Raw genomic sequence first — 27,460 nt, 5'->3', positions numbered from 1 at the left:
GGTTTTTCCCTTTGCCTGTTAAAGAAATAGGTAAATACCGCTTTAAAAAACAAGACAAACGCGTAAAAAAAAAACCCTGTGTGAACGGGGCCTGAAGGTTTGTACACCTTTTGTAACTAATTCTTAATTTTAGTTAATTTTTTAATTTAATCATCTTTGAATATAGTCTTAATAAAAAGTCTATTATTTAGTGTGTACAGTCGACAAAAAATACTGGTCTGATCCTGCAGTCATACTTTCCTCCATCTGTCCCCTAATTCTTATGATTCCAGGATCAGACTACACAGTTGGTTTGTTGTCTGCTTCCATGGAAACATAGGAGCTGTACACACACAATCATAGATTTTTAATGAAAACCATTTGCAAAGTTACTTAATTTTTCATTTTAGATGTATTGGAGCAATGCAAAAATGGTTTTGGATAAGGTCATAACTTTTGTCTTGGAAGCATATAGATTAAATAATTTTATTTACTAAAGCATATTTTATAGGTTTTTACTACCTGCGCTGCTGCAACCTTAGGCTACATTCACACGAGCGTATCAGATTAACATGAGTGAAAAAACGCGCGTGAATCTGGTCCGTTATGCTTCAGTGTGCTTTGCGAGTGGCGTGCGTTATTCATGCACTCGAAAAAGCACTTTTTAAAAAAATATATTTTCAATTGAATTGATGTGCAAATCACGCACCGCACACAGTTGTACATCCGTGTGCGGTACGTGGTTTTCACGCACCCATTGAATTCAATGGGTGGTAGGTGCGTGAAAAACGCACCAATATAGGACATGCAGTGAGTTTTGCGCAATGGGCATGCAATATGTGAAAACTCCTGCATGTGTGAATGGCCCCATTGAAATCAATGGGTCAGTGTGCTATGCAGGATTCTCACGTACAGCACACGAACGAGTTTTACGCTAGCCTGAATGAGCCCTTAGGCATACATTATAATTATTAAAAGACCTCCTCTGTCTCCAGTCCTTTTAAACCGTTTTGGGACATATTTTGGTGTTTTCTACGTACCGGGGATGATTTTTTTCCATTGGCCTCAAACTCCGTAGCTTTAATACCACATTCATGCACAAAAGTGTGCACTTAATGGTTGTAACACCGCTAGAAAAAATACTCCACCCAGGCATGTCTGCTTCTGTCAGCCTTGTTTTTTTTTTTTTTCATTTATGTATGTCTTATTTGTGTTTCCTTGCGTCTTCCACATCCTGTTTACTTGCTTGCATTCAACATATTTGTTTGTAGGTGTTTTATTGTACATGTGTAGAAAGGAGCTGTTTAACTTTTTTCCTTTTTTAATTGCAGCCTTTTATCTGTTCCCCTGTCTCCTGGAGTACTGAGGTCTTCAATGTCTGAAAGTAACCTCTTAAATCCAACAAATGCTTCGGTTCCTCAAAAATGTGAATTCCAAGGGCATGAAGGTGAAAAAATATATTTAGTGTGGGTATGATTATAAGTTGTCCCCTAGCAACACATTTTTTTTATTTTTATTGTTTAGCTCACCAAGCATCTAGTATGATATGGAGAAAATGCATGTCTCCTAATCAAATACAATAATGCATGTATCTTTGTCTGTTTAACCCATCCTTTAATTTACCTTTAGAACTACCTTAGGTGAATCTACTGTTCTATGTATAAAAATGTTCATACAAATAGTCAGAAGTTGTATGTGGTAGCTGAGAGCTATCACATAAGGCTAAGTTCACACTACTGTAAGTATATGTATACCCCACTTCCATCAGAGGAAGAGAGGATCGAAACCTTAAACGGAAAGCAACGGTTCCGTTAGAATTATCATTGATTTCAATGGTAATTCTTTTGTTTTAGTTTCTTTCCGTTTGTCTCCGTTCACCAGGTTTCCGTTTTTTTTGAAGAGAAGCAAAAGTGCAGTCTGCAGATCTTTTTGTTTTCGTTCTGAAAAACGAAAACCTAGCGAATGGAGACAAACGGAAAGCAACTGAAACAAAAGAACTACCGTTAAAATCAATGCTAATTCTAACGGAACCGTTGCTTTCCGTTTAACATTTCAATCCTCTCTTCCTCTGACTGAAGAGAGATAAACGTTTACTTACGGTATTGTGAACTTACTGTAAGATAGCTTTTAGACATTTTGCACCTCTTTGAGCCAAGACAATATTCACACTTTTGACATGTACAAATAAAATTACAAAATAAAAAAACATTTGAAATCCCCATATGCCACTTGGCACTTTACACACACAGGCACCGTCATGCAAATTAGGATCAGTCAAATTTTTCATAAATGCATACAAATTCATATTTGTGGCTTAAAGTGTGACCTAAGCAGAAAACGAAATGCACCACACATCCTAAAAATAAAATTTCAATATGTACAGAGTTCCTACATACCATTTATGCCTATGTCTGCATGTAGATATCTTCATAAAATCCCCAGAATCTAAGAAACCAGAAATCTGGTATTAAACTAAAAAATGCAAAAAAGAAACCTATGCGATACTGGGATTTCACATCTTAAAACGGAAGTGTACCCCTAAATCCTATATATTTCCTTAAAGTGTAGCTAAACTTTTTTTAAACGTAGTGACACGTCAGAAGTTTTGATCGGTGGGGGTCCGAGTACTAAGACATGCACCAAACGCTAAAACGGGGGTGAGCACTGTGCCCCTTAGTTTCTGATCGGCTTTCTTCGGAGCAGTGTACGGGCTCAATAGAAAGTCTGAGTCCGTACACCACTCACTCGGCTTTCCGCTGAAAGCCAATCCGAAATAAAGTGGTACCGCGCTCATGTGAGCGCTTCTTTCGGTTTGTTTTAACGATCGGTGGGGGTCTCAGTTTTTGGACCCCAAACGATCAAAACTTCTAACATGTCAAGTTTTTTTTAAAGGTTTAGTTACCCTTTTTAAAACCGGCAACCTGACAATTGCAATTGTGTGGATGTGCTGATGTCCACCTTCACAAAGCTTTGACTAATTCTTTAAAATATAAATGCATTATAACATACGTTTGTGCCCAAAACTCACAAGCAGAGGTTTACACACATAATGTAAAAATAGCAGATCATGGTGTGCAAAGTTCATATATACCACATAAGTCTACAGCAGCAAGAGCTTGTGCTATCAAAAACGCTGAAAGAGGCAACTCTATATTTAGGGATCATCCACAAATGTGTTAAAAACATATACTGCACATAGCAACCCGCTACTACTCTTATCAAAATCTAAATTTTTTGAGAGCAAATAGCGCACCGTGTATAAAAGTACAACTCCATAATTTACTCACAAAACCACTTTCATGCAACTGTGTCACAGTGACTATAAGCAAAAATTGCATGGAAAAATCAATTTGGTGACTAAACTGCATACTCAAGTAAACGAATTGTACAAACAAAACTAATTGTACAAAACTGTAAGATGTGAGGAGTTCATACATACCACGCGTGTATTTCTTTTTATGTTAAAGAAACGCCCAAACCACTAGAATGTGCATGCAAATTAACTTAGGAATTATGACAGTATATAATTTTTTAGCCCCCTATACAAACTTGAAGTAAAATAAAACGAATTGACCGCATTGTGTGAACAGACTAACCCTAATCAATAATAGTCAATCCCCAGAGCTAAACTAATAAATTAGCTAATCATTTTTTTCTTAGTGTAACTAGTTGGAAGCTATAGTTTTATGGTGGATCATCAATGGATGACAATTTGTGTTCTGACGGATGGAAATCTTTTCCAACCGTAAAATGTATTAGATATTCCTCTCCCTTGATGATCATTATCCATGCGACTGTAGCATTTAATGGGTTTCGCTAGACAAGCAGTCAGTGGATTTTATGCTAAAGATCGGCACAGACAGTAGAGCGACAGTATAAAATGTACAAATGTATAAAATGTACAAACTATGTTGAATTTTGTGTGTGGTGTAAGTGCTTGGTGCGACTTATGACGCTGTGATTTGGACGCTGGTAGATGTCCTGGTCATGGAGCTAATTAGGTGAACAAGATAAGTTACTCTTCTGATTCCTTTTCTGAGAATTATTTACATAGACCCCTTCCCATTTGTAAGCTCGCTGATTGATAGGTGGGGGGGGGGGGGTAACAATATGTACAAAAGTTAGTTACCTCTCGCCTGAGGTCATCTACAGCCATACAGGGACAGGAGGAGGAGGATGGCTGCTGCTTCTCCTTCCTCTTTCTGCGTGTGCTCTGCTGGCTCCCTCTCTCCTCCTCCACACGGGCTAAAAGTGAGAGCTGCAAATATATGTAGCTACCACTTCAACCTACTCTAATTCGGAACAAATTCGCACGAACGAGTGCAAACCCGGACGTGAAAAAACGTTTTCACGGATCCGCATAGACTTGAGTCTATAGAGGGATCTGTGAAAACAGAAGAAAATAGGACGTTCTATTTTTCAACGTACCCTTCACATGGTCCGTTTAAACAACGGCCGTGTAAACGGCCCCATTGAAATACATGCGTGCGTGTGACGGACGTTGTTTTAACAGCTGTCACATGGACGTTTACTATGGTTGTCTGAAAGTCGTAGCGATCAGATACATCCTTTGCTTATAAAGTGCCTTTCTACGATGAGTGTGGCAGGGAAAGGGTTAAAAAACTTCATAAAACAAAAGTAAAAAATGCCATAAAAATGCTTTAAAACTATATATATTTTTTTGCAGACGTTAATGCTGTAACAGGGTCTTGTAACATTTGTAGTACTGAACTTGTGTGTCCGTTTCTTCAGGGCTTGTGTGGGACTGCAACCTCTGCACTGATCTGTTGCTAGTATTTTCTTGTTACATTTATTTTAAGATTATATTAGAGAATTTGCTTTAAGGTAATTCCCTAATTCTGTATAATGTCCTACTTGTAAAATAGATTACGCATGTTTCCTTTACGGGAACAATAGTAAATTTGCTTTCCCTGTAGGTTTTCCACTTGTAAAGGAAGCAATTCCAGTGAGAACATTACCTTATGAAATTGCTGATAACCATTTTCTAACATGCACTTTAAAGAGTCTGAATCATATGTATGTTTTAAAAAAGTTTGCGAAACGTGCTTTGCATTCCGGGTAGATGCATATTGCCCAGGTGAGAGGGACACACTTTATATTAAAATGTGACACACTACTTTTGGACATGGCAAATAATAGTGCAAAATACTTGTTTTTGTTTTTTCTCGAAGATTCCTACAAGAATTTAGAGACCACAGCAATGAGCGCTAAAAGTGACCAAGTAAATAAGAAGCTGCAAAAATCACCAACCAGTGGCCGCCCATCCAATGACAAAAGGGTATCAAGCCTCGTAAAATATTGTAATATGTATTTGCAATCAAAATCCTATATTTTATAACAATAGCAACAATTTTTATATTGTGAATGTGCGCAGTAACAAGCAGAATTGAGTAATTTTCTTTTACGAATACTACAGGATTCTAACTTTAGTCTAGTTTATGTATTACACTACATGTTTTCACTTAAAAGGGTTGTACCAGAATAGAAAATTGTCACATCCACAGGATAGGTGATAATTTTCTGAGGCCCTTACCGCTGGGATTGTGAGAATGGGGGCCCCAAAGCCCCTCTTCCTCTCCATTGCTCGACCAGAGGGATGAGGATATTGAATGGAGCAGTGTTCGAGCATGTGTTTTGCAACTCCGTTAAAAGTCAATGGGAAGAACTGAAACTGCTGAGTACGTTACTCCATTCAAGCTACTCCTCACTCCTGGGGGTTCACTCAGTTGGAACTACTATTCTTGCGATTGGTCAGGTCCTAGCGGCAGGGCCCCCATCTATTAGGTAAATGTCACCTATTCTGTGGTTAGGTGATAAATGTAAATTTGGAAAATAACTATTTAATTTCATTTGCAATTGACTGTTGGATTTTATTCTCTTTATATTCTTATACTCTTATATTTATTATAGGCTTTACAAGGAGTTCCACAAAGTCAGAAAGGTAATTAAATTGATTACGATCATTGGTTCTCAGCACTTATTTAAAATTCAGCATTGAATAGCTTTATTACTATTACGCTTTATTCATATCATTCAGAACAAAATTTAGAATTTGTAAACTTTTAGCTTTTTGGTAAAAATAAAAAAAAAAGTCTCATGTCTGGCCTGAAGGTAATGATTGATTTTTAAGCACCTAGATATAATTGTTACTAAATCTCATAACCCTTCCATACAAACATGCTTACTTAGCAGCCCATGTTCAGGTGAAATTCAAGGCTAGGAAGAACCTACCGATCTCTGTGGCTGGCAGAATAAAATTAGATTAAATTAATAATCCTACCGAAATCCCTAAACACTTTTGAGCACTCTGATGTTCCTATACCACAGAAATATTTTAAGGAGCTTAATTCTCTGACCACGACTCTCATACGGGGTTCTTCCTATTTTAAACTTGCCTCCAGCACTCTAACGCACGCTAAAGACAAAGCGGACATGGCGCTTCCTGACTACTTCCTGTATTATGCTGCAGAGCAATTGTGGTACCTTTTTTATTCATGGGTTCTCCAGGTTGATGAAACAAATGCGGAACATCACTTGGGCCACTATTTGAATCTTCCCACCCTGTGGCCTGCAGCAAGGGTTGACTCCTTTGCCACTGCACCATGTCGAATTTTAATTCTGGGTTATAGCAAAACAAACGTGTCAGGACGTTATAGCTGACATGCCCTCATGGAACCATCCTTCCCTTCCCTATTTAGCATCCCTGGAAGGCTTTGAGAATGGACAGGTTTAGGTATGCAAACGATCAGTGACTTGTACTCCCAGAATATTCTATGCTCTTTCACAGATTTGCAGCAGAACCATAACCTCCCCAAAACCCACTTTTGTCGTGATCTTCAAATCAAGACACGCTCTGACAGCGCAATTTTGGGATGTTTAAATCACAAGGCTCCAGTGGTTTGGTATCCACACTGTATAGCTAACTTATTCTGAAAAAATGGATAAATAACCCATTGAAAATCACTGATAAATGGTCAGCACAAATACCAACGCTCAATAAGACTTTGAGCAATGATTGATTGAAGTTGAAGGCTTCGTTCATATCTGCATCAGGGCTCTGTTCATGGGTTCCGTCTGAGCTTTCCATCAGGAGAACCCATGAAGGGAGCCCTGACTGAAACAAATGGAAACCAAGGGTTTCCGTTTGCATCACCATTTATGTCAATGGTGACTGATCCGGTGCAAATGCTTTCAGTTTCTCACTGTTTAAGGGTTCTGTCGTTTTGACTGAATGAATAGCGCAGTAATGATTCCAGAAAAACGACGGGACCCTTACACAACGGTGACAAATGGAAACCATTTGCACCGGATCCGTCACCATTGACATCAATGGTGATGCAAACTGAAACCTATGGTTTAGGTTTGTTTCAGTCAGGGCTCCGTTCATGGGTTCTCCTGACGGAAAGCTCTGACTGAACCCACGAACGGAGCCCTGAGGCAGATGTGAACGAAGCCTAATTAAAGTTTCACCGTCTGTGGGGGCGTGGCCTAGCAGCAGATGTAGGCAGACGTGTGTGACTGTTCCCATCCTGAAAATCACGTTTATCCCTTACCTGGGTAATACTTACTGAATTGGTTGCTGTGAAGCTGGAGGTGACTGTACCGATCAACTTGGCTACGATGACCCGCTCAAAAAGACAAAAAACACGGCACAGTATCTCTGTCCAAGTAGTTAGGCTCAGTGGCAGACGTCTTTATGCTCTGATGCAGGATGGGGTCGGTTAAATGCATATCCTGGAATGTCCGGGGACTATGGGAGCCTAGGAAACGCCAGGTGATTTTTGACTGTGTTAAACCACAACATGCCCTGATAGTGGGGTTACAGGAGATGCGTTTTACTAGGGGTTCGGTGTCCTTATTGCGTAGGGTGTGGATCACACATGGGTTTCACTACTTTCATATGACCTATTCTAGGGGGGTGAGTCTGCTGATACATCGGAGTGTTCCTTTTGTTTGTCATTCTTCCTTCGCTGACTGTGAGGGATGGTATGTGGGAGTGCACTGACCATATATCATTGGGAATGTATTTTAGTGGTGCTGTATATTCCTCCTCCTTATTCTTGCATTTTACTTAAGAAAGTTATGGAGAAACCCCACGTTGCCTGAGGTACCGATACTCCTGATGGGAGACTTTAATGCAGTGATGCACAAGGGGATGAATAGATTTCATAGGGGGAGGGGTGGGGGACAAGGGGAGGACATGGCACCATTTGGAAGGTTAATTGTGGAAATGGGACTACGGGATATTTGGAGAGATAAACACCCAGGGTTGCGCCAATACTAGTTTGCCTGTCCACGTTTCAATCACTTTCTCGTGTAGATCTGATCGTATGTTCAGCGTCGGCAGTGTATTATTTCGCACAAATAGAATATTTACAGAGGGCGCTGTCGGACCACTCCCCTGTGGCAGTGACGTTGGAAGTGGGTGAACGGCCTGACAGAAGTTCTGGGAACTGGAAGCTGAATGCGTTTTGGTTGAAATTGATGGATGGCAAGGAGATACGTGACCTGATAGGGAAATATTTGACTTTTAATGTTGATTCGGTACCACAAGGGGTTCTATGGGACGCCATGAAGGCCTGGCTGAGAGGAGTGTTCATCCAAAATATTAAGCGGATCAAAACAAGGTCTCTGCAATTGGGGGACAGTCTGATGGAACGGGTGGCAGAAACAGAAGGGAGACACGTGGAAGAGAGTTCAGAGGACACACTTAGACATTGGGTTGAGGCTCAGACGCTGTTGAGAAATCACCAACTGGAGACAGCTGATAAAAGATTATTTCTTAAGCAGAAATATTACGAAGAAGGGAGACTGCGGAGAGGCTGCTTGCTAGAATGGCACAGACACAAAGGGGCAATAACTTCATTCATGGTCTCAGGGGGAGGGGGAGGTTGGAGACAGACACGGGGCAAATTCTGCAAGTGTTTAAACCGTTTTATACTGACCTTTATACCTCGAGTGCATTACACTACACAGCAACTGGAGGATAATCTGGGAAACATTCAATTGGCTAACCTGGGTTCTGAGGACAGAGGAAGTTTGGAGGCACCTATTTCCCTGGAGGAACTGGAAAGGGTGATGGGGGATATGGCCAATGTGAAGGCTCCCGGTCTGGATGTCTGCCTGGGGAAATTTACAAAGAATATAGGGTGGAATTGGCTCCACAATTCTTACATACCCTGTTGGATAGTTTTGAAAGAGGCACATTACCTGATTCCTTATATGAAGCAACGATTGTGGTCTTACATAAGGAGGGGAAAGATAATCAATTACCGGAATCATATAGACCGATATCTGTCCGACATTAAAATACTGGCGAAGATCTTAGCGATTAGGTTAAATAAGGTGGTACAGCAGGTTGAGCACGACAACCAATCGGGATTCATGCCATCCAAGTCAACGGGTGTGAATCTTACTAGGTCATTTCTCAATCTTCAGACAGTGTCGGATGAATCTGTGGGGAGAGCTGTGCTAACGCTAGATGCTGCTAAAGCGTTTGATTGTGTAGAATGGGGGTTTTTGTGGAAGGTTATGGGTAAGATTTGGTCCTCATTTTGTGAAGTGGGTACAGTTGCTATATGTGGCTCCTACGGCCTGAATACGGGTGAATGGAGCGCTGTCTGGAAGATTCCCATTTTCTAGGGGAACGCGCCAGGGGTGCCCATTTTCACCACTGCTATTTGCGCTGGCATTGGAACCGCTAGCTTGTGTCATGAGACAAGAGGAGCGCATATGGGGTTTGAACTATGGGGAAATGTAGGAAATCTCTCTGTGGACGATATTTTGATATACATGACCGTGTCTAGTACCAAAGCCAGAGTGTTCTCAGTGTCGATCACTAGATTTGGCATATTTTCAGGTTTAAATATTAATTGTAACATGTCGGCTCTTATGCCACTAGACCCGATTAATATTGTGGACAAAGGTGTAGGACCCCGTGTCCTGGTAGTATCAGAATTCACATACTTGGGGGTTAAGGTGACGTCTAGGGTTAAAGATTATATGACTTTAAATGTCTTGCCACTGTTGCCCAAGGTAAAAGCTAAGGTGGAGACCTGGAATAGACTCCCTCTCCCTGCTCTGGGAGGACCAACTTAATTAAAATGATACTTATGCCCCAGGTACTGTACGTTCTCCACAATTCCCCGGTATGGATACCCAAGCACTGGTTTAGACGACTGCATAATCTCTTTCGGGATCTGGTCTGGAAAAGGGGGGTTCCTAGAATTAAATTGGAGAAACTGCAATTGCCAAAAGATGAAGGGGGTGTAGCTTTGCCGAATGCTTGGATATACTACTTGGCTGCTCAGAGCCAACATTTTAAAGGCTTGGAGGACAAAGAGAACTGGGGATCCAGTGCACACTTATTGTCATACATAGGGGGAGGGATTAATCCGCTAGAGGGGCTGGAAGCACATACATATAAGAGACTCACAAGTACTAAACAGACATTACTCCTGATACATAAATGGTAGCAATGTAAACAGATATTGTGCATAGGGATGTGTACCAAATATACTCCCATATGGCATAGTCTGGTTCTGTGGGAATTTAATCAATTGGAGGGCATGCAAAAATGGGAAATGGCAGGGGTTGTACCACTGAGTCACTTGTATGATGATACCACACTGAAGTCCTTTCAGCAATTGAAAGACCAATTCCAACTATGTAACACAGTATGTTCTACCAATGTCTACAGATACATCATGCCCTGCGGACGCAGGCAGATGTGGTGGACCTGACTGTGTGATGGGGGGTCTTAGAATATACGGCTGAGGCAGACCCATCTAAACGGCTGATTTCGATGGCTTGTGAGAGCTTGCTATCAAAACATTTGGGAGATCCTATGGAGCTAGTGATAGTGAAATGGGAGTGGGATATAGGCCCTTTGCCCAAAGAAGAGTGGGAGGAGATCTTGGCGTCCTCTTACCATCTATCTCTCAGTATGGCGCAGAGGAGGTCGCAACTTTTCTTGATACAGAGTTTACCGAACCCCAAGGGTGCTAAAACAGATGGTGCTCAGATCGGATGCCAAGTGCCCCAGGTGCCCGGAGGAGAAGGCAGACATCTACCATATGTACTGGACGTATGGGGCTTTACGGACCTTATCGGGGGAGATATTGGAATTAATAGAAAAGGTATATGGTCTGGAATTGGCGGCAGATCCAAACGTGTTATTGCTGGGGTTTGTAGGCGATCTGGGGGTGACGGGTTGGAATGCTTGGCAATTGCAAAAATTTCTATATCCGACTAGGAAGTGCATTGCGAAACACTGGCTGGATGTGGAGCCTCCCGTGCAGAGGGAAATTGTGGGAATGCTGAATCATATTTTGATGGAATATAAAATATTTTCGAAAAGGGGCAATGTGAAGAAATTTGATAAGCAGTGGGGAAGATGGTTGGCCTGCCCTGGGGTGGTGTCTTCTGACCTGAGCAGAATACGGACACTAGTGTAGGAGATTGTTTCTAGTAACCTCAAGAGTAGACCGGAGGTAATACATTGGGTCCTGTTAGTAGAACTAAATTTGTACTGATGATAGAGATACTGATAGGGGGCTGTGCAGGGGTTGAGGGGGGATGTTGTTTTTTTTTCTGTCTGATGCTCTACTGGAAATGTTGTATATGATGTTGATGCAGTTGATATCTGACTGTTAATGTATTCTTGTTTATGTTATAAACTTTGGTCTGATTTAAAAAAAAGTTTCACAGTCTGTGAACAAGATTTACACAGTTATATCTAATCCATCGAACCTATCTTCGACTAGGCTTTTTAAAATGGGTCGGGCAACAAATGCAGAATGCCCTAGAGGCTGTGAACGCCATGCTGACTTTTGGCATATGATCTGAACTTGCCCCCCAATTCATAGTTTCTGGTCTTCATTTTTTTCGGCCCTACTTGCTTTACCTGCCCCGCAAAATCCAGAGGTCTGTTGACTAGGTCTCCTGCCAAATTAAGAATGGCACTAGTACCAATTCCACACACATTTACCCTAACTACTACCTATTAACTAATAGGATGCTATACAGGACTTCTAAAAAAACACAAAAAACATACAATTATCAATATATATCAGCATACTCAACAAGCAGTTTTGACAACAGACTCACAACGCACCGCCGTTGTACAATTTAAAATAGGACATCTTTCCTCTCCCTCTATACATGTCATCACCACGGACACCGATGCCAGCACCTCAACTACCACTACTGTTTGTGGATGTATATATACATCTAAACAGTTACTCAAACAGTGCAACTACATTAGGATGAGAAACTATGACGTAGTAGTCAATACCTCACACGCCGGCACACACGGCGCATATTCTGGCTCTCTTTAGAAAATACACCTGCCACATAGTAATTCAATCATATGTGGGTAAATATAGATGTGACTTACAGTAACATCATCACAGCAGGCAAATCTAAATTTAGATGACAATATGTAACGCGACTGTACATACAGCGCATTTATCTGCTGCGGTATTCTCTGATGACAGCAGTGGTCTCAATAAAGGCCATATCTCACTGTCATCCCAACAAATATATATACATCTAGATGCAACTACTTCTAAATCTAGGATCTACACTAAATGCCAGTAAACGTAGACGCAGCCGATAGGATGCAGTGCATCTGAACACAGAGCACATTTACTCTTTTTTCTCTCTCGTCTATTACGGCATCTTTAGTGATAATAGTGGTTCCCCTTAACATCATAATTCTATGTCCGGATCTAACTAAGGCACGCACGCGTCGCTACTTAGAGTCTGATCTCAACAATGACATCTCTGTCTGTATTACAGACATATATATATTCATGGAACCAATGACCTATTTCATCAGACAACTCCATTGCTTGATAAAAAACTAAGATTTCGCCGGCAACATAGAATGCACCTGCATATACAATGTATCGTATCAGTTTAGGGCATCACCATCAGGTCCGCTGTGAATAACGATCTCCAGAAAGCCATAAATTCCATTACCTGATTCTATTACCTGATTCAACTGTAGTGCGCATGCACTAAGTATTCCACATGTCCGGAACAACGGCCTCTACATATGATAGGCCGATCTCTGTGCCAGTCAAACACAGAGAAGGCTCGTCCCGGTTCACAATCTCTATTGATTGTTTCAGGGTGATGACACACCATGAAAGAGGTGTCTCCTCACTATATAAGGAAGAGGAAATCAAACGCGCGAGTAATAGCCCTGAAATTATCCCCTGAGGACGCTGCTGAAGCAGTGAAACATGTCGGGGGGGGCTAGCGTTTCTTTTTTAAAATCATTGCTGGTCTAACAAATAAACTCTACCACTGTGTCATATTAGAGGCTGCCCGAGCAGTCTGCAGCTGCCGTCCATGCCTGACACACTGAGATCCTAACATACACCAGATCTCTAACGTTAGACTAACCAGCTCTGAAGAAAAAATTTTTAATTGACACAAACTATTGTACAACCATTTACCCTATTTACTGCAACTTGTTTCCAACTTGTTTCTAATTTAAACATTAAAAGTTATATTTTAATTAATTCTATAGCAGCTGGGAAATTTGGGACTTCTTTGTGCCTAGCACATTTATTTGTTCGTTCATTAAAATTATCCCTGCCAGCTGCTAGGGTCTCTACCAATTTTTCCAAATTAAGAATGGGCACGTCCTGCCAAAATTTTCCTATGGCCAACATTGTTCTTAGCACATAAGTACATTGTGCTGCGTTGGTATGACCCCGATTTGTCCTACCCTTAACTTGTGGAAACTATAAATAAATTTAAATTTCCATATGAGGTGATCATATTTAAACATAGGAAATGCCCTGAAAATTTTGGTTCAGTATGGGTACTCTAGTTCGAATCTACCCTCTCCAACTATACTCCACCGAATAGGTGAAGGGCCCTATCCAGACATTCCTAACCTCTACTGAGAATTGGATTCTACGTTTTGATTATGGTCTGATACAATTTTGCTTAGTCCTATGATAAGGTGCCCTTATAATGGCACTTTTACACGCGGCAATTATCAGGTAAATGGATCATTCCCAATCATTACCCTGTGGGAACAGGGCAACTATCAGCGGATGCACGGGCAAATCCCCATACATAGCAACTTATGAAACGAGCACCGATCGACTAGCTGTCTCATTGATCGGCGTTCATTATGGACCAGTGTGAAAGGACCTTAAGTGTAAGTTCACACTGGGTGAATACGCTGCGTAAAAGCGCACAGCGTATCCACCCTGTGCACCGCAGGGAGTTACGGCCGATAAGCCGCACCAAATTGTACTGCGGTTTTGTGAATGTCCGCTGCGGAAAACTGCACCAAAAAAAATTCATACTTGCGTAGCAATGACTAATTATTTGTATATGACTGATATGCACTTTGATTGCAACTGTCAATATTTATTTTGTTCGACAGTGTAAAATATTTCTCATTGTATTCAGATGTAATGTTCTCTTACTTTGTATGTTTGCTACTTGTTTAAAAAAAAATTAAAAAATAAAGGCTACATTTGTTTATCAACTGATATCTAATTGAAAATACACCATCTCTAAAACTATGCAGCAGCAGCCGCCACCCTTGCCTGATACTAAAATAGTACATTTTTATTATTTGGTTATAATTATTTGAATATGTTACTCTTGAATCCTAGGAACTGTAACAAAGCTTAGTCGTAGAAGAGTTTCTTGCAAGGACTTGGGTAGTCCTGATTGTGATGGTTGGCTGTGGAAGAGAAAAGAAAATGTTGGCTTCATGTCCCAAAAATGGAAACGTTGCTGGTGTGTTCTTAAGAAGGATCGATTGTACTGGTACAGCTCACCTCAGGTATACACGTAGTTGAACATATGGAAACATACAGTAAATATGGAGTTCTAACTAGGGCAGGGCGATTAAATCAAAATCACGATTAATTGAACATGGAACCTCCTATTACAATGAACGATTATTTAGACCATGCCCCCTATTTGCATGACACATCATTGAACTAATATTTATCCCCTGAGCCTGCACTATGCTAATATAGATAGTTACACCCTGACAATACCCCCACAAAGTATTTTGCCCCTCCTAGTGCTGCACACGCAGTATAATGCCCCTATAATTGCCCTCCACACAGTATAATGCCGCCATAACTCTCCTCGACACAGTATAATGCCCTCATAACTGCCCACCACACAGTCTAATGCCTCTCTAGCTTCCCTCCACACAGTATAATGCTCCCATAGCTGCCCTCCACACAATACAATGCTCCCATAGCTGCTCTCCACACAATATAATGCTCCTATAGCTGCCCTCCGCATAGCAGAATGCCCCTATAGCTACCCTCCACACATAATGCCACCCTTAGCGGACTCCACACAGTAGAATGCCCCCTATAGCTGCCCTCCACACAGTAGAATGCCCCCTATAGCTGCCCTCCACACAGTAGAATGCCCCCTATAGCTGCCCTCCACACAGTAGAATGCCCCCTATAGCTGCCCTCCACACAGTAGAATGCCCCCTATAGCTGCCCTCCACACAGTAGAATGCCCCCTATAGCTGCCCTCCACACAGTAGAATGCCCCCTATAGCTGCCCTCCACACAGTAGAATGCCCCTATAGCTGCCCTCCACACAGTAGGATGGCCCCTAGAGCTGCCCTCCACACAGTAGGATGCCCCCCTATAGCTGCCCTCCACACAGTAGGATGCCCCCCTATAGCTGCCCTCCACACAGTAGGATGCCCCCCTATAGCTGCCCTCCACACAGTAGGATGCCCCCCTATAGCTGCCCTCCACACAGTAGGATGCCCCCCTATAGCTGCCCTCCACACAGTAGGATGCCCCCCTATAGCTGCCCTCCACACAGTAGGATGCCCCCCTATAGCTGCCCTCCACACAGTAGGATGCCCCCCTATAGCTGCCCTCCACACAGTAGGATGCCCCCCTATAGCTGCCCTCCACACAGTAGGATGCCCCCTATAGCTGCCCTCCACACAGGATGCCCCCTATAGCTGCCCTCCGCACAGTAGGATGCCCCCCTATAGCTGCCCTCCGCACAGTAGGATGCCCCCCTATAGCTAACCTTTTTGTGCGAGGAGTGCAACTGCAGGGGGTAACCAACTGATGCCCAAATGGCAGGACCACGGGCCTTACACTTCAGTACTCCAAATTGCCCTACAGTAATCCTGAGGAACACTATGGTATACAATGAACAGTAAATTGTTATATGTTTGGGGGCATGGAGAGCCTGGCTGGCTCTGGGTTCCTTCTTGCAACTTCCAATTCTACTTAACTAGAACACTTACGTAATTTGAAATTTGTGTTTTTTTTTTTGTTTTGTAATTATTCATTTTCCCCTTATCCCTTTCCTTCTTCCCTGTTGCCCCTAATCTCCCGACCTTCCTTTTATCCCTTCCCTTCTTACCTTTCCCATCTTTCCATTACCAGAATACTTGGTGACTAGCTAACAAATGCATAGACTTTAAATGTGATTCAGTGAATTTCTTGTGCAGGGTCTAATATGATTATAGTTACTATTTTACACCTAGATACTGAAATAACTATTTTATTTCCTTGTTGCTGTTGTTAAAAAGAAATTTGTAAAAATCTGAAAAACATTTTGAAAAAAATAAATCCTGAAATGTAAAGAAAATTTGAAAAAATTAGCATTTTCCTAAATTTGAAAACCTCTGCTTCTAAAATGGATAATTGATACCACACACACACACACACACACACACACACACACACACACACACACACACACACACACACACACACACACACACACACACACACACACACACACACACACACTCACTCAGGGCACTTATAATGTGGTGACAGAGCCTATCTCCTACATAATCTGATCGGCGCTGTAATGTAGATAAGTGTTTTTTATTTTAAAAAAACTCATTTTTCAGGAAGTTATGAGCAATTTTAGATTTATGCTAATTAGTTTCTTAATGCCCAACTAGGCGTTTTTTACCTTTTGACCCTTCAAGTGGGTGTTGTAAAGAGAAGTGTATGACACTGACCAATCCGCGTCATACACTTCTCTCCATTCATGTCCATTTGTATTCAGCACAGCGTGATCTCGCGATTAACTTTACTGAAGTGTCTTGAGTGAATAGACATTTCCTCCAGTTCGGACGCGATGTCTATTCACACTCCGGACACTTCGGTAAAGTTTGTATGGGACTTAATCACTGCACAGTGTGATCTCGCGAGATTACGCTGTGAATGACCGCACACGTGGTCTCGCTGTGCTGTGTGATTAAGTTCAACTTTACTGAAGTGACGGGAGTGTGAATAAACATTGCATCCTGGCTGGAGGCAAAGTCTATTCACTCTCAAGACACTTCAGTAAAGTTAATGTGGGTGTATGTGACAGCATAGCGTGATCTCGTGTGATCACGCTGTGCTGAGTACAAATGGACATGAATGGAGAGAAGTGTATGACGCTGATTGGTCATTGTCATACACTTCTCTTTACAACACCCACTTGGTCAAAAGGTAAAAAACGCCCAGTTGGGCATTAAGAAACTAATTAGCATAAATCTAAAATTGCTCATAACTTGCTCAAAAATGATCATTTTTCAAAATAAAAAACACTGTTCTCTACATTACAGCACCGATCAGATTATGTAGGAGATAGGGCGCTTATAATCTGGTGACAGAGCCTCTTTAAGTCTTAAGTTTGATAGCAGTTTTTCAAATTTTCAACACATTTAGCAAAACCTACTAGGTTTGAGGAGGCCTTGAGGTGCCAAAATATAAGAAACACAATGAAAGACCCAATTTTGGAAACCACACCCCTCAAGTAATTTTATCTTGGGGTGTAGTGAGTATTTGGACCCCACAGGTGTTTCGTAGAATTTATTAAAATTGGGCCGTAAAAAAATGGAAATTTTCATTTTTCACAATATGTAGCTTTAGCTCATAATTTACACAAAGAATTCATAAGATAAAGCACCATTATAATGCAATATCTCCTTAGCTTGTCATACTCCATATGTGGTCATAAATTGATGTTTGGGCGCACGGCAGGGCTTAAAAAGGAAGGAGCGCAGTCTTGCTTAAATGATTTTCTGACGCATTGTCATATTTGCAAAGCCCCTGAGGTACCAATACAATGGAAACCCTCCATAAGTTACCCTATTTTGGAAAGTACCCCTGAAGGCATCCATGTAGGGGTGTAGAGAGCATTTTGACTTCACAGGTGTTTTCATCATGAATTGATCACTCCTTTCTGGAAGAGTGAGCAACAGCTGTCTTTTTCCACAGACATGTCAATTTAGTGCCAATTATGTTGCGCCCAGCTTGTGCCACTGGAGAATCACACACCAAATCTGGTAATAGCCCATATGTGGTCATAAGCTGCTGGTACACTGCCAGCCTTGGCTTTCGGCGTTAGTTTTTTGCTTAGTAGTAGTTATGTTTGGAGTATGTTTGGCACTGAAATTTATATATATATACAGTCTATCTATCCCATCTATCCCTCTCTCTCATATCTATCTCTCTCATATCTCTCTCTCTCTCTCTCTCTCTCTCTCTCTCTCATATCTCTCTCTCTCTCTCTCTCTCTCTCATATCTCTCTCTCTCTCATATCTCTCTCTCTCTCTCTCATATCTCTCTCTCTCTCTCATATCTCTCTCTCTCTCTCTCATATCTCTCATATCTCTCTCTCTCTCTCTCTCTCATATCTCTCATATCTCTCTCTCTCTCTCTCATATCTCTCTCTCTCTCATATCTCTCTCTCTCTCTCTCTCTCTCATATCTCTCTCTCTCTCTCATATCTCTCTCTCTCTCTCATATCTCTCTCTCTCTCTCTCATATCTCTCTCTCTCTCTCTCATATCTCTCTCTCTCTCATATCTCTCTCTCTCATATCTCTCTCTCTCTCATATCTCTCTTTCTCTCTCATATCTCTCTCTCTCTCTCATATCTCTCTCTCTCTCTCATATCTCTCTCTCTCTCTCATATCTCTCTCTCTCTCTCTCATATCTCTCTCTCTCTCTCTCATATCTCTCTCTCTCTCTCTCATATCTCTCTCTCTCTCTCTCATATATCTCTCTCTCTCTCTCATATATCTCTCTCTCTCATATCTCTCTCTCTCTCTCTCTCTCATATCTCTCTCTCATATCTCTCTCATATCTCTCTCTCTCTCTCTCTCTCTCTCTCATATCTCTCTCTCTCTCTCTCTCTCATATATCTCTCTCTCTCTCTCTCTCTCTCATATATCTCTCTCTCTCTCTCATATCTCTCTCTCTCTCTCTCATATCTCTCTCTCTCTCTCTCATATCTCTCTCTCTCTCTCTCTCTCATATCTCTCTCTCTCTCTCTCTCTCTCATATCTCTCTCATATATCTCTCTCATCCTCTCTCTCTCTCTCTCTCTCTCTCTCTCTCTCTCTCTCTCTCTATCCTTCACCGTATATCGGAGCATAATAAAGTGGTATGACAATGAGGTAAATAAATAATATAATTAATAATTCATAGACTTGAGGTATTCTTTGAATCAATCCTTTATGCACAGGCCAGGTTTTTCAGGGCTAGTTTTGCACTGATAAATGGTGTCATATCTCTCGCTCTCTCTCTCATATCTCTCGCTCTCTCTCATATCTCCCTCTCTCTCTCTCTCTCATATCTCTATCTCTCTCTCTCTCTCTCTCTCTCTCATATCTCTCTCTCTCTCATATCTCTATCTCCCTCTCTCTCATATCTCTCTCTGTCATCAGGGTAATGTACAAAATATCCCCACACAAGACACAAGGCCCAGAACATAATCTACGGGGGATTTTGGGGCTAAAAACTGCTGAACGAATACATTTGTTTGGGCCATCAGTTTGCATCATTGTGTTACAAGAGTCATACGTTGTTAAAGTTTTCTGTCGACGGAGCTGTGTAAGCTCTTTTTTGTGGGACGAGCTGCAGTTTTTATATTGGTACCATTTTAGGGTACATTCAACTATTTGATCACTTTTTCTTTTTTTTTTTTGCAGGCAAGGTGACCGAAAATAAGCGATTCTGCCACTTTTGTTTTACGGCGTTTACATTTCAGGAAAAATAACGTGATTTTTTTTCAAAATTATTATTCGGGTTGTTAGGCACGCAGAGATGGCAATTGTGTATATTTGTTCCATCGTGGTTTTTTTTTTTTAACTACTTGAAATTTGTCATTTTTCGAACACCCTTTTTTTTTTTTTTTTTTTTTTACTTTAGTCCCACTAGGGGTCTTAAAGGCCTGATCTCTGTTAATACATTGAACTAGTTGTGTTGCAATGTGTTAGAACTGTCAGTTTTAGACTTCCGTACTTGGCAAACCAGGAGGACATGGTTAGACCTTCGGTTGCAAGAGCAACACATTGGCACCCTACGATCGTTCGTGGGGAACCGATGGTGTTCAAAGGAAGCCCCCACCCTCTGTCAACCACTTAGATGCTTTGGTCGCAATTGACCACGGCATCTAAGGTGTTAAACGTCCAAGATCGAAGTTATCTCTGATTCTGGCCATTAGAACGGGGTGTCAGCTGTATGTTAATCCACAACTGCAAATGACGGCGCACGTCTCCGCTCCTAAGCCTGCACCATTACAACGTTGTAGTAGTACGGCAGGGATTTATGTAAAATGCAAAATAAGGACAGACTTGGACCTCACTTTATTTAGAATATATACTATGCCAAAAACCACAATAATAGTCCGCCCGGGAACTGCCTACTTTATGGTATGTTTACACAGTCGCTAAGCAAATCTGAATTGGATTCTGTAGATCATCCACAGCAGAATTTACAGATAAAACGGTTTGGTTTTTTTCTTACGCGGAATGGCAAGCACATCGGCACACATAGTAGAGCCATTGAAGTTCTATGGAGCTAATCCATGTTTTTTCAGCATGGAATCCGTGTCCATAATGAACATTCTGCAGATTTGTTCCATAGCATGTGAATGTGGCTAAAAACCCTATTTGTCAACAGAATGCTTGCATATTTTGTCCAGATTCAGGCATGGAACCCACATTTTAAATCCTGACACAATCCACAATGTGTGAAAATGGCCTTCAATGTTAGACGTTTTTTGTTGGCGTCATGTTTATTTTTCACCTGTATCCCTAGTGTAAATGTACTTTGTTTGCACTTTCCATATCATATATTTTCTTGTTTGCATACAACATAATTGTTATGGATGTTCCACATACCAAGGATCTACTGTACCCGTTTGAAAATCTCAATCTACATGAAAAATGTTAATGTGGGTTTCGCCACCACGTTGTCTGTACATGCAAGGCTCTGTTCACACCAGTCACCGTGTATGTCTGGAAAGTACACAGACCTATACTGTAACATTTCCATAGCCTAATAGTCGGTCTTACAAAAAAGGAGGAGTTTAATGGACACAAAATGTCAATTATTATGATGACTCTTGGTTATGATTAAGCAGTATTTTTTTTATTTTATTTTTTTCTGTTTTTTTGAAAATGGCATGAATCAAGTAATATAAGTATGGTGATGAAATACAAACAATTGATACCTTTATGATATCATCTGATCTACACTGTAGCTTTACCAAATAAAGTGCAATTAGACAGTTTTATTAGAACTTGAAGTGGAGGAGTCGCCCATAGCAACTTTTGTACTTCAGCATCTAGGGCTTTAGAAAGAGAGCTGGAATCTGATTGGTTTCTATGGAAAGTCTTCCACTTTCTCTATGCACTAATTCTCTTAAATCTTGCCCATTGACTTTATATATTACACCGTTCTCTCATTCTGCTTTCAACTTATTTTAAAAGAAATCTGCTTGCGTATGTACATAATTATAGGTTTTCTCCTGTTTCCTTATGTTGTAGGATGAGAAGGCTCTGGGACTGCTAAATATTTCTTCATATAGTCTTGAAAGCCCTCTGGAGGCAAAACCCAAAAAGAAGTAGTGAGTAGTAAAACCATTTTAGAAATGTATGATTCAATAACAGGGGTCTGATTTAGTAGTTTTATATTCTTGTTTCTTCCAGTGAGTTTCAACTCTCCCACTCAACATACAAGCCGTTTGTGTTTGCTGCAGACAATCTGACTGACATGAAAGAGTGAGTGCATCAACCATTATCTTCCAAGCACCAAATTTTAAAAGCTATTTTTTGTTAGCTTGACATTAACTATTGCTCTGGTTTAAAGGCTATGGATACTTTTGCACTGACTATTTTTTTTTTTCCTTTTCCTTTTTTTCTTTTTTTTCTTTTATTGCTAACTTGCTTCCTACGTGTAGGATTAACCCCTTCACAACTGCCATACGGCTATGCCCCGTGCAGTTGTCACGCATATAGACGTTGACAGCCTGGAACGGGTTTAACGAGTGCAGTGCTGCAATCCTGTCTGCCGGTGCTTTGAGAGCCGTGGAATACACCCCCCACTGTAGATAGCACCACACACGACCCCCCTGTAGGTAGTGCAAAACCCTCTGTAGATGGCTCTACCTAAGCTCCCTCCTGCATTGGAATCCCCGGCCAGCGCTCTGGCCGAGGATTCCCCTTCTAGATGGTGCCACCCCCCCCCCTGCAGATCGCAAACCTCCCGCTGTAGATAGCATCGCACCCCCCACTGTAGATGGCGCCACCTGAACTTCCTCTAGGAGTGGAATCCCTGGTGTCAGATCGCACTGGCAGGGTATGTCCCCTTTCCTGGGGGGAGCCCGTTCGTTGCTCTCTAGGAGTGGAATGCTCAGCCGACACTCTGGCCGGGGATTCCGCTACTGGAGAAGCCCCTGATGTCACTAGCCATATATCTGCAGTGACGTCGGGGGCTACACCTGGAGCGGAATCCCCGCTCTGGCAGGGGCATCACTGTCCATATATGGACCGAGACATCAGGGGCTCCCTGTAGGAGCGGAATCTCCGGCCAGAGGGATTCCGCTTCTACACGGAGCTGCAGTGGTGCTATTTACTGGAAGAAGGTGCAGTTTACTGGGGCGGGGGTGGCGCTATCTACAGAGGGGAATATTGCTATCTACAAGGGTGTGCCACTATGTACAGGGGGGGTGGTACTATATACAGGGTGTGGTGCTATATACAGGGTGTGGTGCTATCTAAAGGGGGGTGAGAGATACACGGGGTGTGGCACTATCTACATGGGCACTGTGGCATTATATTGGCGCTATCTGCATGGGCACTATGTGAGCACTATCTTCAGGGCGAACTGGCACTGTGGCACTATTCAGACGGCCGGGAAATGGATTGAAATTTTGAGACCCATTGATGCAAAACAGCCATGAAAAACAGGAACTGTGGTTCACTGACATTTTTTTCACTGTCGTGTGTGTGTGTGTGTGTGTGTGTGTGTGTGTGTGTGTGTGTGTGTGTTATAGCCCTCTTCATTCTCCCTTTACATCGATCCAGGGTGAGGGAGAGAGAAGACGAATAATTGTTACAGAGCTATACGATATAAGTGTTTTTATTTAAAAAATTTGGTGATTTGCTTGCTCATAATAACATTTTGAAAAACTGAATTAATTAAACTAATCTAGAAAATGAAAGCCTCAGAAGTCTTGTAAAAATAGTTGTAATACTCAAAGCAGTTGCAAAGATAATATCGTTTAAAGAAGTGATCTCAAAAATGGAAAATTTTACCTGGACACTGGGGCATCAATGACCCTTGGTCACTTTCTAAATAGTCTTAATTAAAAATTTCCTACAGTTTTGCTGTTGTAGAGTGTGTAATTCCGTCACCTAGCTGATTGTCCTGTTGCAACAGACATGGATCCGATTGCTTCGAGCTCTGTCGACTCTGCTTTTTTCCAGTGTGTGTGTGTGTGTGTGTGTGTGTAGAGGGAGGAACGTATCAGTCTTCAGGGAAGGGGAAGATCACACAGGTTGTTCTTACCCGAGTTAACAGGGGTAACTTGTTGTAACCAATGTGTAGGATAGGGGGTAACTTGCTGATCGGAGGGAGTCCGACTGCTGGGACCCCCACCAATTATGAGAACAGGAGTCCTGTACCCCCTGTTTAACAAGGGGCAGGTTGCTCCTGCGCACTGCCGCACCATTCATTCTCTATGGGAGTGCCGGATATAGCGTAGTACAGCATTCGGCTATTTCTGCCGCTGCCATGTAGAATCTCGTAAACGTTCTCCTAAACGGTGAGTGTCCCAGCTGTCGGACACACACCGATCAGCATGTTGCCTCCTACCCTACGGATAGGGGGTAACTTGTTGTATCCGGAATATACCTTTGTCGGCCGCATTTCCCGGACCTAACACAGTTCAGGGAGCTGCGCCCCTAGCATCATAGTTATGTAGAACGCTAGGTGTCCCTGCCTCCCCGCGGGACTGTCCCGTACTGAAACATGTTTTCTATATGGGATGTTAGTCCCATGGGGAGGCAGTGACTCACAGCTTCATACGTAACTATGATGCTAGGAGCCTGGCTTCCTGTAGTGTTAAGTCCGGGAAATGAGGCCGACATGCGGTCCGTATATCATGTCATGTGCATGAGGCTTTAATGACAGATGACCGGTCTATTAAGCGGATAGAGGCCTAGACAAGGAAGGCAGTATAGCAACACTATAAACACAGATAAGACCTTGTATGCATTTCCCTGGCACTTGACTCTGAGCGAGGGGCTGAACTTCATCTCTTCCTGGGGAATGTATTAGTCTATTGCCAATTTTCTAACTTGTTAATTGTAGCTCCATTAAACCACACCCACCCTGCTTCGCTACGTATACAGACACTAGAGAAGGGTGTATGCACCTTCAATGTGGCCGCCCCCCCAAGGGAAGTAACTTTAAAATCTAAACCGCCTCATCGTTTCAAGAAATGTATTTATTGAAACTAAAATTAAATACATAAGACATTTCCTTTTAATAAGAATGCCTCATGCACACTTCTGTGTGCAGTTCAACGACCACTAACGACGCTTCTGTTAATCACGGACCGCACACGGATTGCTTCCGTGTGCAGCCCGTTGTTCCATGGACCAAACCAATTCAAAGGCAGACTAACAGAACTGTCAAAACAACTCAAGTGTGCATGGCCCCGTTGAAATGAATGAAATGAATGTGTCAGGGTGCTATCAGTTAAAAAAACAGATAGCACCCTGATGAAAAAAAACCTGAAGTGGGCATGAGGCCTACTTTCAGATGTTTGCTTAACCCCTTTAGGACGCAGCCTGTTTTGGCCTTGTGGCATGGCCCATTTTTTCAAATCTGACGTGTCATTGTATGTGGTAATAACTCCAGAATGCTTTTACCTATCCAAGCGATTCTGAGATTGTTTTCTCGTGACATATTGTACTTTATGATAGTGAAAAAATTTGGTCGACAAATTTAATATTTATTTGTGAAAAACACCAAAATTCAGAGAAAATTTGCAAAAAAATAGACGTTTTTTAAATTTAAGTGTGTCTGCTTGTAAAACAGACCGTAATACCACACAAAATAGATACTAGTTAACATTTCCCATATATCTACTTTGTTTGCATAATTTTTTGAACATAATTTTAATTTTTTAGGACGTTACAACGATTAGAACTTTAGCAGCAATTTCTCACATTTTCAAGAAAATTACAAAAGGCTATTTTTTCAGGGACTAGTTCAGTTCTCAAGTGACTTTGAGGGCCTTATATATTAGAAAGTCACCATAAATCACCCCATTTTAAAAACTGCACCCCTCAAAGTATTCAAAACAGCATTCTCAAAGTCTCTTAACCCTTTAGGCGTTTCACAGGAATTAAATCAATGTAGAGGTGAAATTTTAGAATGTAATTTTTTTGGGCTGAAATTCATTTGTAATAAAAAAAATTCTGTAAAACAGAAGGTTTTACAAGAGAAACGCATCTCAATATTTATTTCCCAGATTCTGCAGTTTTTAGAAATATCCCACATGTGGCCCTGAAGCACAGGCCTCAGAAGCAAATGAGCACCTAGTGGATTTTGGGGCCTCCTTTTTAAAAATTTTTATTTTAGGCACCATGTCAAGTTTGAAGAGATCTTGTGGTGCCAAAGCAGTGGAAACCCCCCAAAAGTGACCCCATTTTGAAAACTACACCCCTCAAGGAATTTTTCTAGTGGTATAGTTGGCATTTTGACCCCACAGTTTTTTTTGCAGAATTTAGTAGAAATAGACTGTGAAGATGAAAATCGACTTATTTTTTCTGAAAAAACATAGAATTTTTTAATTTTTACAAGGAATGACGGAGAAAAAACACCACAACATTCGTACATAAATTTCTCCCGATTACGGCAATACCCCATATGTGGTAATAAACCGCTGTTTAGACCTACAGCACGGCTCATAAACGAAGGAGCGCAATTTGTAGCACAGATTTTGCTGGAATGGTCTTCAGGTGCCATGTTGCGTTTGCAGAGCTCCAGTACAGTGAAGTGACCCCATTTTAGAAACTGCACCCCTCAAAGAATTTATGTAGGGGTGTGATCACTTTTATGACCCCCATAGTTTTTCTGGCTTGCAAAATAAAATGTTACATTTTTTACAAATGCGCCATTTTTTTGGCCAGATTTTTCAGACACAACATATAAGTGAAGTAAAGTGCCTCCATATTTATTGGGGTATTTCTTCTGACTTTAGAAATACCCTCAAAGTGGTCTAAATACTTTGTCTGGACACATAGCAGTGCCTGGAAGTGAAGAAGCACCACAAGGATTTTGAGGCCTTATTCTTACTTGGATGATTTTTAGCCACAAGCATAAGCCTGAAAAAATTGTGCAGATCATACACATATGTTATGGTATTAGGTATTCATCTAGGGGTATAATGAGGGTTTTTAGTTTTGTTACAATTTTTTTTTAGAGTGTCCAATTTTATAAATGGGTAAAAGACCAGAATGATAAAGGAAGGTCTGGGGGTTTCAAAAGTATAATTTTTTTTAATCCAGGGAGGTGTGGAAGATGCGGAAGCAGTTCTTCATGCAGAGTCCGGGTTTTGATGGACAGGTGTCGCACTGATATATGGTATCCTTACGGATACCATTTTTTGCACAGACACAGCACCTTTTTTGTGCCCGCCGTTTTTTGGGAGTTGCAGGCACTTCACTTGGAAAGTGCTGCCCAGGACCGATACGGCAAGAACTACTTGAAGCAGCAGATGTTTCCCCCACCTCGTCTCCAAGCAATAAAAATGTAATAATTTTTTCTTGGTACTCCAAGAAGGCACCCGGGTGGCCAGCTTTCCGGAAAATTAGAAATTAATTGTACAGTGCCATCTGTACAAGGTACACGGACAATTTTTTTGTACCAAATTTAGCTTTTCCGCATGGCAATGTACGGTTTTAACACCTCGTCATTCAGGTCAACACCCCCCATGATTTTATTATATACCTGAATGCCCACAGGCTTCATTGTGGACGTTGTGAATCCACGTGTGGGGACAGGGGTGCACCTGGCATCATGCATAGATGTCAGCATGCATAAATCTTTTTTTATCCCGGTATTTCAAACACAGGATTCCATCCTGCAGCAATGCCCTTGGGAAGGTGCCGC

The 27,460-nt window shown here is 41.6% G+C and overlaps 1 protein-coding gene across 1 annotated transcript in view; it reads left to right on the top strand.

Annotated features, from left to right (window-relative positions):
• The window catches only part of CNKSR1 (connector enhancer of kinase suppressor of Ras 1), a 98,681-nt gene that overhangs the window by 52,285 nt on the left and 18,936 nt on the right, over window positions 1-27,460 (top strand). The window contains exons 11-16 of the mRNA XM_075853459.1: window positions 1,311-1,426; window positions 5,172-5,278; window positions 5,911-5,941; window positions 14,649-14,821; window positions 21,823-21,902; window positions 21,985-22,056. Coding sequence (XP_075709574.1) covers window positions 1,311-1,426; window positions 5,172-5,278; window positions 5,911-5,941; window positions 14,649-14,821; window positions 21,823-21,902; window positions 21,985-22,056 — 579 coding nt within the window. The remainder of the gene's footprint in view (window positions 1-1,310; window positions 1,427-5,171; window positions 5,279-5,910; window positions 5,942-14,648; window positions 14,822-21,822; window positions 21,903-21,984; window positions 22,057-27,460) is intronic.

Source organism: Rhinoderma darwinii, chromosome 2 (assembly GCF_050947455.1).
Source record: "Rhinoderma darwinii isolate aRhiDar2 chromosome 2, aRhiDar2.hap1, whole genome shotgun sequence".
Taxonomy (NCBI): Eukaryota; Metazoa; Chordata; class Amphibia; order Anura; family Rhinodermatidae; genus Rhinoderma; species Rhinoderma darwinii.
The sequence above is the reverse complement of the archived record's forward strand: the minus strand, read 5'-3'. Positions and strand labels throughout refer to the sequence as shown.